Genomic DNA, 12,961 nt, shown 5'->3' on the forward strand with positions numbered 1-12,961 from the left:
CACTCAGTGACACACCCACTGAGAAGCCCACTCTGGTGATTGGCAGCTCCATAGTCAGAAACGTGGCATTAGAGACACCAGGGACCATAGTCAAATGTTTGCCGGGGGCCAGAACGGGCGACATCAAATCCTACCTGAAACTACTGGCTTAAGGATAAGGTTAAATACAGTAAGATTGTTATTCACGCTGGTGGTAATGACACCCGGTTACGCCGATCGGAGGTCACTAAAATTAGTGTTGCTTCGGTGTGTAAGTTTGCCAAAAAAATGTCGGACTCCGTAATTTTCTCTGGTCCCCTCCCTGATCTGACCAGTGATGACATGTTTAGCCGCATGTCGTCATTCAATCGCTGGTTGTCTAGGTGGTGCCCTGAAAACAACGTGGGCTACATTAATAATTGGCAATCCTTTTGGGGAAAGCCTGGTCTGATTCGGAGACCTTCTTTCTTCTTCTTCTTCTTCTTTCTAGGAATCTGGCCACATTTATTAGTCCTCCAAAACCCTGACCACCCAGGGTGCAGACCAGGAAGCAGAGTTGTAGTTTAACACACATCTCTGCAGCTTCTCTACTGTTACCCACTCTTTACTCCATCCAGACAGTGTCTTGCCCACGACCAAAATCTAATAAATTAGCAAAGATTCCCAAAGGAATAAATCATGATAATCTAATTAAAATCAAAATAACTCCAATTGGGGAAAAAGTTAAAACAATTAAATGCGGTCTGTTTAACATAAGATCGCTTTCCTCTAAAAGTCTACTAGTTAATGACTTGATTTGTGATAATCACATTGACTTGTTTTGCCTTACAGAAACCTGGCTGCAGCAAGAGGATTATGTGAGCATAAATGAGGCAACTCCTTCAAGCTATTTAAATTTTCACATCCCCAGAAGTTCTGGGCGAGGAGGAGGAGTAGCAACAATCTTCGAGTCTGACTTACTGATTACTCCCAAAACAATTAATTCCTACAACTCTTTTGAACATTTAACCCTTAATTTCCCTGATCCAAATTTCAAGGCAAGAAAACCTCTTCTTTTTGTAACTTTGTATCGTCCACCAGGTCCTTACTCTGAATTTTTAGATGAGTTTTCAGAGTTCCTTTCTGATTTGGTATTAAATACTGACAGGGTCATCATAGTGGGAGATTTTAACATCCATGCTGACATTGAAGGCGATAGCTTAAGAGCAGCCTTTAATGCTATCTTAGACACTATTGGCTTTGTTCAAAATGTGAATAGTCCCACGCATTCTCATCTTCATACTTTGGATCTTGTGCTGACATACGGCATAGAATGTGAAGAAATAACAGTATTTCCTCACAACCCTGTCCTCTCTGACCACTTTCTAATAACCTTCAGGATTACTTTAACAGAGTTCTCCTCCCCCAAAAGAAGATTCAATTTTAGTAGATCTTTATCAGATAGTGCAGTTATAAATTTTAAAGAATCTGCTTCACTTTCTCTCTGCTCTGTGTCACTGAGCAGTGCTGCAGAGTGCAAAAGCTTAGCTTATTCTCCTTCACAGGTTGATGATTTTGTTGAGGGGGTTGCTAGTTCTCTGCGTATTGCCTTAGACAACGCAGCTCCTTTGAAAATGAAAACCGTTAAAAATAGAAAGCTTGCTCCTTGGTTTAATGCAGAACTGCGTACTTTGAAGCAAAATGCTAGGAAACTGGAGAGAAAATATCGCTCCACAGGCCTGCGGGAGTCCTTCCTAGTCTGGAAAAATGGTTTACTGCTGTATAAGAGGACCCTTTGTAAAGCAAGAGCATTATACTTCTCCTCATTAATAGAGGAGAATAAGAATAATCCTAGATTTCTTTTTAATACAGTTGCCAAACTCACCCAGAGCCATAGCTCTGTTGAACCGTCCATTCCACCTGCTCTTAGCAGCAATGATTTTATGGGATTCTTTATAAATAAGATCATAAGCACTCCTCTATCCGCGATTGTACCTGAGGTAGTCATGGAATCTGAACCGGGTTTAGACTGCTTTGATCCAGTTGAACTCTCTGAATTAGCAAAATTATTGTCTTCATCTAAGCCTTCAACTTGTATGTTAGATCCAGTTCCAACCAGGTTATTTAAGGAGGTATTCCCTTTGATCTCCTCCTCCATTTTAGATGTGATTAATCTATCTCTGTTACAGGGATATGTACCTAAAGCTTTTAAGATTGCTGTAATTAAACCTCTGCTTAAGAAACCGTCTCTTGACCCAGATGACTTGGTCAATTATAGACCTATATCCAATCTTCCTTTCTTATCCAAAATTCTTGAGAAAGTAGTTGCCAAACAAGTTTGCGATCACTTCCACCATAATGAACTTTTTGAAGAGTTTCAGTCTGGCTTTAGAGCTCATCATAGCACTGAAACAGCTCTGGTGAAAGTCACTAATGATATTCTCATGGCCTCAGATAATGGACTTGTATCTGTGCTCGTCCTGTTGGATCTTAGTGCTGCATTTGATACAGTTGACCATAATATTCTTTTAGAAAGACTTGAATATTTTGTTGGAATTAAAGGAACAGCACTAGACTGGTTTAAATCTTATCTATCTGATCGAATTCAGTTTGTTCATGTTAATGATAGATCTTCAACACGCTCAAAGGTTACCTGTGGAGTACCACAGGGATCAGTGCTAGGACCAATTCTCTTTACTTTATACATGCTCCCAATTGGTAGAATTATTAGACAGCATGGGATTAATTTCCACTGTTATGCTGATGATACCCAGCTATATCTGTCTATAATCCAGATGAAGCTAACCCATTACATAGATTACAGGCATTTCTGAAGACATAAAAACCTGGATGACTCTTAACTTTCTGCTTCTGAATGCAGACAAAACAGAAGTTATAGTCTTTGGACCAGAGTCTCTGAAAAAGAAGCTGATTAGTCAGTCACTTCATTTGGATGGGATTAAACTGATTTCAGATAATAAAGTAAAAAATCTTGGTGTTGTTTTTGATCAGGACCTGTCATTTAAATCCCAGATGAAGAAGAGGTTTGTAGAATTTCCTTCTTTCATCTGAGGAACATTGCAAAAATGAGCAATCTCCTGTCCAGGGGTGATGCTGAGAAACTAGTCCATGCATTTGTTACTTCAAGGCTGGACTATTGTAATTCTTTACTATCAGGAAGTCCACAAACTGTAGTTAAAAGCCTTCAGCTGATCCAAAATGCTGCAGCCAGAGTTCTAATGAAAATGAAAAAGAGAGATCATATCTCTCCTATCCTGGCTTCTCTTCATTGGCTTCCTGTTAAATCAAGAATAGAATTTAAAATCCTCCTTCTCACATATAAAGCCTTAAATGGCCAAGCTCCATCTTATATCAGAGATCTGATTGTTCCTTATGTTCCTAACAGAGCACTTCGCTCTCAATGTGCAGGTTTACTAGTGGTTCCTAGAATTTCTAAAAGTAGAATGGGAGGCAGATCTTTTAGTTATCAGGCTCCTCTCCTGTGGAACCAACTACCAGTTTTAGTCCGTGAGGCAGACACCCTGTCTACTTTTAAGGCTAGGCTTAAAACTTTCCTTTTTGATAAAGCTTCTAGTTAGAGTGGCTCAGGTTATCCTGAGCTATCTCTATAGTTATGCTGCTATAGGCTTAGACTGCTGGAGGACATAGGGACCCCCATTTCATCATTCTGCTTCATTCTCTCTCTGTTCTCCTATTCTGCAGAATCTGTTAGTTCAATCTCTAACCTTCTGCTCTCTCTGCTTTTCCTCAGAGTAGCTTTGCCTCGTCTGTTCCTGTTTGGCTGTGACGTCATCCTGGAAAAAAACATCAGCTGTGCTGCTTCCATCAACACCCTTGTTAATAGATGTTGGAGATCGGCCTGTTTTCCAGTGTGGTCCTGTTTCTCTGACCGTGACTGAGTGGATGTGCTCTCTTCGTCCTCTGGCATGGGAGCTGCCTTGGAGCTCGTCTGCCTGGCTGTGTGTTTCCTGGACGGGGCCGCCTTTTACAGCTGCTTTTTGTATCTCTGCTTCTGTCTCCTTGAACCCCAGTCGGCCTCGGCAGATGGCCGCTCACACTGAGCCTGGTTCTGCTGGAGGTTTCTTCCTGTTAAAAGGGAGTTTTTCCTCTCCACTGTCGCTACAAGCATGCTTAGTGTGGGGGATTGTATTTGAGTCAATGAGTCAATGCAATCAACTGGTTTTCCTTAGATAGAAAACTTTGTATCAATTTGACTGTATGATCTGGTTGAACTGTAAAGTGCCTTGAGATGACGTGTTGTGAATTTGGCGCTATATAAATAAACTGAATTGAATTGAATTGAAAACCAAACTTATTCTTTTGTGGTGAGAAAGAAGGAGCAACAAAAGGCTAAGCCACGCCCCCAAAACCTGCCGGGTGAGAGACGCCACCCAAACATGAACACCACACTTTAATAATGATCAGCTTAGCTTTATGTTGGTATTTTGATTAATTAAAAAGTCATTAAAAGGTAAACAATCTGCCTACAAAGATGATTATTACTGATGAAGCAATTCTGATACTTCCTGATCAGACCTCCTTCAAATCTGGATTAGGCCTGAAACAACTGATGAGATTAATCTATGTGGTCAGAAAATTTAGTTTCTTTTATTTTATATATTTTATTTACTCAGAATAGAGTTTTTCACTCGGTCTATTTCACCTGCAAAGTCACACATTGCCTTAGTGAGGCTGTTTGTGGACAAGACACTTATTCCCATAACAAACCAGATTCTTTCTCAAGGTTTATTCATAACATGTTACTGTTTAAAGTGTCTATAATTTGTTTTAACTCTGACTAATTTCCACAAACGCTGCTGGATCAGAACAGGGCTGATTACCGTGCAATAAGAGCTGTATGATGAACGGTTCTCTCTTTGCAAACATAAAGTGAAATCCATCGATCTCCGTTTATTCAACTGGACTAAACGGTTGAATAGTTAATAATTTAAATAATCCTCAGCTAATTTAGCAATCTATTAATCATTAACTGGAGTATAGAGTGTAAAACATGCCTTCAGCTGACAGAGCAGCAATTATACCAAGATTGTAAAAAATAAAATAAAAATACATATAACCATTTTGCATTTAAGATAAAAACAGTTTCATCCGTCAAGGCAAGGCAAGGCAAGGCAAATTTATTTGTATAGCACAATTCAGTACAAAGACAATGCAAAGTGCTTTACATGATTAAAATACAGGAAGATAAAACAGAATCAAAGCAAGTAGGAAAAAAATAAATAAAAATAAATTTAAAAAAGTATTCTTTATCCAGAACTTTAAGTGGAAAAGTTTGAATTTCACCCGTTTTTATTTCGTAAAAAAATCTTCCTTAAGGACCCTTTGGCTATCCGATTATTAACTGATTAACTGAAAAAATAATTGACTGATTAATTTGCTAAATAATCATTAGTTGCAGCGTTACTGTGGAAGTTATAATACAACCGTAAGCTATGATGTAATGTCTGTTATAGACGGCGATGGACCAAGTACTCACCAGTAATACTTGAGTGAAAGTATTGATACTTATAGTCAGATATTACTCAACTGCTGGGAAACGTTACTCAGTCAATAATCTACTCAAGTTATAGTATTGAAGCGCTCACTTTAGAAATTACTAGTTCATGCCTTTAAAAGTACTTAAGTATTCAAAAATACTTATTAAATGTTTTAATATCAGAACATTTCTGTATAATTTTCAGACAAATTTTAAAGAATCTGTAACTTTCAGAAACCTCCTGATGTGTTGATGCGTAGAACCACCTGCTATAGATTATACACCACCTGGAAAGAACTGCAGCAAAAATATGACAAAGAACTAGGACAGATTTTAGATTATTATTTCTTATTTAAAAACAAACAAACAGGAAAGTTGATTTTTCTCAGACTTTCATTGAGGAATAGTGAAACTGTGACTCTGATGTGAGAACTAACTTGGTCACATGGCAACAACTAACAGCTTAATGAAATATATAAACTACAATTTCTCACATCTGTGGAACATCACTAAATCTCTAAAACAGTGGCGTGTAGATTCAATTCTATTCAGTTTATTTCTATAGCGCCAATTCACAACACATTTCTTCTCAAGGCACTTTAAAGTTCACCAGATCATCCAGTCAGATTGATTCAAAGTTTTCTATCTAAGGAAAACCAGCTGATTGCATCGACTCATTGACTCTTCAGCAATCCCTCACACTAAGCATGCTTGTAGCGACAGTGGAGAGGAAAAACTCCCTTTGAACAGGAAGAAACCTCCAGCAGAACCAGGCTCAGTGTGAGCGGCCATCTGCTGAGGCCCACTGGGGTTCAAGGAGACAGAAGCAGACATAGAAAAAGAAGCATAGATACAAAAGGCAACTGTCAACCAGCTCCACAGGCGGCCCCGTCCAGGAAACACACAGCCAGGCAGACGAGCTCCGAGCCAGCTCCCATGTCAGAGGATGAAGAGAGCACATCCAGTTAGTCACAGTCAGAGAAACAGGACTACACTGGAAAACAGTCCTAAGGGCTGCTATCTGCCACTTTCTACCACTGGCTATAAAGGATTATTAAGGACACAATGGGTCGTCGTGTTTTTAATAAAATGGGAAGCATATGTTTGAGCTTTCACTGGGAGTTAGCAGTTCTATAACTTCAGAAGGTTTGGGCTGTGAGTGGATTAACGAAGACATCAACTTAAAGATAAAAAATGGCCGACATCGTCGGGATTGAGTGGTATACAAAAGAAAAACATTTCATTACATAGTGATCAATTATTTCTAAACTGAATTGAATATTTCACATTTTTTATTATTATTTTATAACTAAATAGGGATACTTTAGTGCTGACATTATCCTAACTCCTGGAATTTCCACTTTCAGTGATTAACGATGTGCAAATCTTTTCTGCTTTAAGGTGACACTAATATGTTGGCTTCTGTTTATATGATGAAAACTGACTGTAGAAGTAATGATGCTGGGAATTTCCTAACCACTCACCGTATTCCACCAGCCTCATATTAGAGCTTCTTTGTTAGACCTTTAGTCTAATGACGTCACGCCGTGCTGGAAAACACACTGATGCCAAATAAAGCTTGGATTGTTGGAAGGTTATTGCAGAGGAAGTTTGATCCGGATCATTATTAATGGGAGTGTTTAAAGCTGTGTGCTTACACCAACTGAAGCAATAAGCAGTGATGCAACAGGGTATCTTATTGGCAGGACACACCACTGACTCATAGTAGCACTGGTGACGTAAATGAACTTATCAGCACAGCAGCAACTTTCTGGATCCGCTGCGTCTCCCTCCGTTGGTTCACTGCCTCTCAGCAGAATATTTCCACTCATACCTTTAAGCTGTAAATTTCAATCCACTCCAAAAGTCCCAAGTGTTGAAACAGAGAATACTTTGGAATGCGATTTGTTAAGATCCGGATAGGAATAATAGTCCTCAATAATTTACATTACAAGATGAAATAATCTCAGGATTAAGCTGGAGGAAAGAAAATGGAAAGAAGCCGGAGGACTTTTAAAGGAAAAGTCGCTCATATTCAGAATAAAAACTTCTGAAAGTTCTTTAAATGTGAAATGATTCCATCCTGTTCAATAAATGATCAGTGTTTTTAATTCAGAGTCATTTTCATGTGAATGTGCTTTACTGGAGGCATCCATGTTTGTCAAAGAACACTACTGCCACCTACTGGTTTGGAAATGTTCAATAATTGTTGTTGATTGCAGATGTGTCTGATAGTTCCCATTGATTTTGCTGTAAAGCAGGAGAATGGCGCTAAAAATGGCCGCTCCCAGAATCACTGATGATGAAAATTATGGGTTTTTTTTTTACTGATTAACACTAAATTCATTAAATTACCGCGAACGTATTAGTTTTAGGTATAAATAATGATCCATTGATTATTCCTCGCTGACCGACTTTTCCTTTAAAATTTACTTAGTGGCTTTAAAAACTATTTTAATCCCAGATGTTCAGTTATTCGTTCCTTTATTCTGATTTTCAGGATCTATTCTGTGGAAAACAACTTCTAATTCTGAGAGAAAATATTACTTTCTCACTTTTAATCACATAGCAACGTAAAAAGACCATTTCTTTATCATTCCTTTAACTTTACATTTAGAAATCAATAATAATAAGAGACAAATAAAGCAAAGTTTGAAAGGATACAAACAAAACCTTAAATAATGACATTAAAACCTTCTTATCGTCTTTTTCCAGTCCTGACAGTCCTGAGTTTGTTCTCAGTATTTTTCAGTCTAATCAATTAAGGGAGATGATGTTTGGGTTTTCCTGGAAACAGTTTTTATTTTCAAAGTTCAGCGAAAAACATCCCACAAAGTTAAACCGAAGGAGATAAGAGCAGTTAAGACCAAGCGAGTAGGAAAGTCCTGCATTGAGCTGCATCAATGGCCGAAATAACTTAAAAAATAGATAAAATTCACCATTTAAATGTTGTTTTTTTTGTCCCCTGATAACAATAAAGTTTTAAACTGGTCATAATATTGTTTGGAAGAAAACTAGTCAAACTGTGGAAGCAGTTAAATAATAATATGCAGACCCAGGAAATGACTAATCCACACAAAGAAAAGCTTTTTCCCCTCATTCTGATTTATGCTTCAAAACGATCAAAAGTTGCTTCTTTGTTGTTTTCTATCAACAGTTGAACAAAAATGATCCACATTTATTTCGACATTTTCTAAATTTTACAGATAAAAACACAAAAACCTGCTAAAATGTAACTGATGCTGGTTTTGCGGGTTTCAAAGCAACAGCCTGAGGTAAAACTCAGCTCAGTTGTTCCAGTCTTGAAATCGGAAACAGTCGCTGGCGATCTTCCAGACGGGCTGATCGCTGTTTGGTGAAGCCTGGGCTGTGAGGAGAAAGTTCTGGTTGAAGAAACGCTGTTTGTTCCCTTCAAACTTCACCATCCCACACGTCACCACCAGCAGCGTGGTCTGGCCCTGCGTGGCTTGTTCTGCAAAAGGAGAACGATACAAAGAAGCCGTTTCTGAGGAAGCGTCTCATGATTTCACCGTTCTGCTTCATTCTATCTCTATTCTCACACACAGGCAGACACCCTGTCTACTTTAAGGCTAGGCTTAAAACTTTCCTTTTTGATAAAGCTTCTAGTTAGAGTGGCTCAGGTTATCCTGAGCTATCTCTATAGTTCTGCTGCTATAGGCTTAGACTGCTGGAGGACATAGGGACCCCTTTTTCATCATTCTGCTTCATTCTATCTCTATTCTCCCACTCTGCAGAATCTGTTAGTTCAATCTCTAACGTTCTGCTCTCTCTGCTTTTTCTCATAGTAGCTTCATCTGGTCTGTTCCTGTTTGGCTGTGACTCCATCCTGGAGAGAAATATCAGCTGTGCTGCTGCCATCAACACCTTTGTTTCTAGATGTTGGAGCTTGGCCTGTTTTCCAGTGTAGTCCTGTTTCTCTGACTGTGACTAACTGGATGTGCTCTCTTCATCCTCTGACATGGGAGCTGGCTCGGAGCTCGTCTGCCTGGCTGTGTGTTTCCTGGACGGGGCCGCCTGTGGAGCTGGTTGACAGTTGCCTTTTGTATCTATGCTTCTTTTTCTATGTCTGCTTCTGTCTCCTTGAACCCCAGTGGGCCTCAGCAGATGGCCGCTCACACTGAGCCTGGTTCTGCTGGAGGTTTCTTCCTGTTCAAAGGGAGTTTTTCCTCTCCACTGTCGCTACAAGCATGCTTAGTGTGAGGGATTGCTGAAGAGTCAATGAGTCGATGCAATCAGCTGGTTTTCCTTAGATAGAAAACTTTGAATCAATCTGACTGGATGCATCTGGTTGAACTGGAAAGTGACCTGAGATGACATGATGTGAATTGGAGCTATAGAAATAAACTGAATAGAATTTCTGCTGATTTCAAGCGTTTAACACCTCTTCTCTGTGCATGTAAACGCCACCATAGGAAGAAAAGCTCCTGTCACACCCGACGATTTAGACCAGCGTATGTCTGACATACTGAAAGTCTGTCCAAAATGCTGGCATACGGTGGATAAGTTATGAGTACGTTGAAGCACGCCAAAACACGTCGACATACAATTTTCTCAACGTATGTCAGCGTCTGCCATCAGTTCCAGGTCAGTTATCTGATGGTCGACATCCGTTCAGTGTCAGTTCCTCATCATTCGTGGCGTCTAGCTGATCCTAAACCTCTGAGTAACGTCTGCGTAACTTATCCAGAACTTCTCTCCAACATATCAGCGTATCTGCCGTGTTCCAGACGAGCGCTGAACGTGTTTCTAACTTCCAGCTACTGTATAATGGCGTATTGGCAGCGTTTTGGTATAAAGGGGGTTCACAGGAGGAAACCGTCAGTTCTCCTCCAGACTTCATCCCCATCATAGGGTGAGCCAGAAGGTGAGTGATGGATCCTCCCTGCGTTCACGCCCACCACCAACACACTTCCTAGCAGACATGACGCTCAATCTGCTGTGACTGCAAACTATTTTTATTTTTATTTATCCTTTATTCTGGGGGCGGGCGGTAAACAGCAGCTGGGTAAATACCGCGATCAAAGATCTTTTTATGCAGACTGGGTGCCTCCACTGCTCCTGAGGGGAGCAGCTTTAACTGATGCTTCATAATGCCCATGAAATGATGATTGTGCATCATATGATGGGCATCACGCTGCTGTGCGTTATACAGACATTAGGCTGTCGTTGGACAGAAGCTCTGGACTCGTTATTAATACTCTATGTTTACGCCAAAAATGGAAAAAGAAACCCATAGAAAGTTCAGCGTCTGCCAGCGTTTTAGGGGATTCTGGGACGTCAGGCAGAAACTGGTAAATCTTTAAGGTGTGACAGGACCCTGAAGCAGTTCTCTACTCATGGGCCTAAAACAGAACATGTTGATATGACTCTACTGACCGTGAACCGGCTGACAATCCAGAGTCAGAACCTGGAACTCGCTGGATGGCAGAGACTCAAAGAACTCGCCCAGGGCGTCCTGTCCTGAAACGGCATTCCCGTTCCACACCAAGGTGGCTTTGTCCAGGTAGAGGCGGGTCAGGTTCTGGAGAGACGGACATGATGTCAGAGCAGAAAGCAGCGTCTGGATTCACTTCCCTTCAGCCATCATGACATTAAACCATTATAGAGAAATAAACTGTTACACCTGCTGAGATGTTATTTTAATATCAACTTATATTGTTAGACCGAAAAAACTGGATTAAGCAGCTCCAGAAATTATATAAAAAGTCTGAATTCTGACTTTTTTCATTATATTAAACTGAAATAAAATGTAAAAATCTGATTTTTATCTATTAGTGGCCCTAATCCTCATCACTACCGAACAGCTTGTTGAAAATGATGCTTCTCCTTCCTGCTTGGAAAAAAAATAGTAAAAGCAGCTTTTAAAATAACAAAAACTCCTCGTTAGGTCGCTGTTTGCCCCTGAAACATGTGAGTTTAGTAAATCAAATAAAAAGAGGCTCACCCTCCTTTTCTTGTCCACACAGTCATAATAAATGTTAACAAACTCTTCAGCATATCTGCAGGACTGATCCGCGTGGGTCCGGAAATCCTACAAACACAGAAAACAAATGAAATATATGAAGAAAACATGAAGAAACTGGATAGTTTTTAAATAACTGATCGAAATGTTGTGAAGGAAAGATATGCTAGCGGTTTGGCTAACAGTTATATGTTAGCTTTGCTGCTAATCTTACCAAAGTGATCGCCATGTTTGCTCATTTATAGAAAAAAAACAACAACAACCGAAGGTGAAATAGTTTGATTTTAAAGTTGCCGAAACAAATTAATCCTTTTTCTTTCTCATTTAGCGAAGTGCGTGCGCGTCCTGCAGGTTTTACTTCCGCCGAGGGAAACCTTCCCTACCAAAATAAGAGCCTGCTGGTGTTCAATGGCGCCACCAAGTGTGGGGGAGGTTTAATGCCGGAATTATGTTAAACTGATATTTATTGATTATTAATCCGACGTCGCGCCCCTCTTATTAATGTTTCAGGCCCAGACCTCAAATAATACAATTCAATAAATGCAAAAATTACACAAAAAGTTCTTTGAAAAATATATTTTAGCATCAGATGTTGTTTTCTTGATAACTTTAGGTATGTCCTATTTAATTAAACTTTTGAGGTTTGTCTAGTTTAAGAATTATCATCACAATATATCCTACTTTTTCCTCCATTTGTCTTATTCTTCTGTATTTTCATGCCACTATATGTCTCAGCTTCTTACTATTAATATTTGGTATGGATTACTTTCATCTGTAAGCCTAATTAATGGGTTTGCTTATTTTGAACTGCTTTTTAAGTATGGTAGTATTCCAAATTGTGAGTTTTATTTAGGAGGCATTCCTGAGCAAATTATTTCTCTTTCTTTGAATAAAATGTTTTTTGGAACAAGAAATAATATTTTACTATAAGACTCGCCTCATATGGGTCATAAATACGGTGTAGATATGCTGCTAGTTTAGTTTTAAACACTCATTGCAAGCATTTCTTGCCACACAGTGAGGCCTAACATGTTAAATTACAACTCCTGGTAAAAATAATGGAATTAGCTCCTCAGAGGACGTTCGTTCACTTGTTTAATTTTGTAGGGGGAAAAAAAGCAGATCACAGACATGATACAAAACTAAATTCCTTTCAAATAGCAACTGCCTGGCTTTAAGAAATACTGAAAGAAATCAAGGGAAAAAAGTGGTTGTCAGTAACGGTTACTTTCTTGGACCAAACAAAGGGGAAACAATTATGGAATCAGTCTGGAATCAATCCTCCAATCTAACACCTGCATCAAATCAGACCTGCTGGTTAGTCTGCATTTAAAATGGAGCGATGGCACCTTGGAGAGCTGCTGCACCAGGTAGACAGACATGAATCAGGCTCCAACACCAGAGATTGAAATAAAGGAGAAGATCATCAAACCCTTCAAAGAAGCTAAATCATCATGCAATAAAAGACGTTGGTTGTTCACAGTCAGCGTGTCTAAAATCTG

At 39.4% G+C, this 12,961-nt stretch overlaps 1 protein-coding gene across 1 annotated transcript; it reads right to left on the bottom strand.

Moving 5' to 3' along the window:
- Positions 1-8,252: 8,252 nt before the first annotated feature.
- Positions 8,253-11,836, bottom strand: nxt2 (nuclear transport factor 2-like export factor 2). The gene is made up of 4 exons (XM_038278114.1): positions 11,674-11,836; positions 11,442-11,528; positions 10,874-11,018; positions 8,253-8,948 (listed from the first exon to the last, which is right to left on the bottom strand). The coding sequence occupies exons 1-4, from the start codon at positions 11,686-11,688 to the stop codon at positions 8,764-8,766; spliced, it is 432 nt and encodes a 143-aa protein (XP_038134042.1). The 5' UTR covers positions 11,689-11,836; the 3' UTR covers positions 8,253-8,763.
- Positions 11,837-12,961: the final 1,125 nt, after the last annotated feature.

This window comes from Cyprinodon tularosa, unplaced genomic scaffold (genome assembly GCF_016077235.1).
Source record: "Cyprinodon tularosa strain WSP-4 unplaced genomic scaffold, ASM1607723v1 ctg138, whole genome shotgun sequence".
Lineage (NCBI taxonomy): Eukaryota > Metazoa > Chordata > Actinopteri > Cyprinodontiformes > Cyprinodontidae > Cyprinodon > Cyprinodon tularosa.

Bases quoted from the DNA above. Each gene is read 5' to 3' on its own strand.
- nxt2 (XM_038278114.1), bottom strand. The intron at 11,019-11,441 runs GTGAGCCTCTTT...CCGTCTCTCCAG, and splicing joins GTGTGGACAAGAAAAGGAGG to AACCTGACCCGCCTCTACCT. The intron at 8,949-10,873 runs GTCAGTAGAGTC...CTCCTTTTGCAG, and splicing joins GGATTGTCAGCCGGTTCACG to AACAAGCCACGCAGGGCCAG.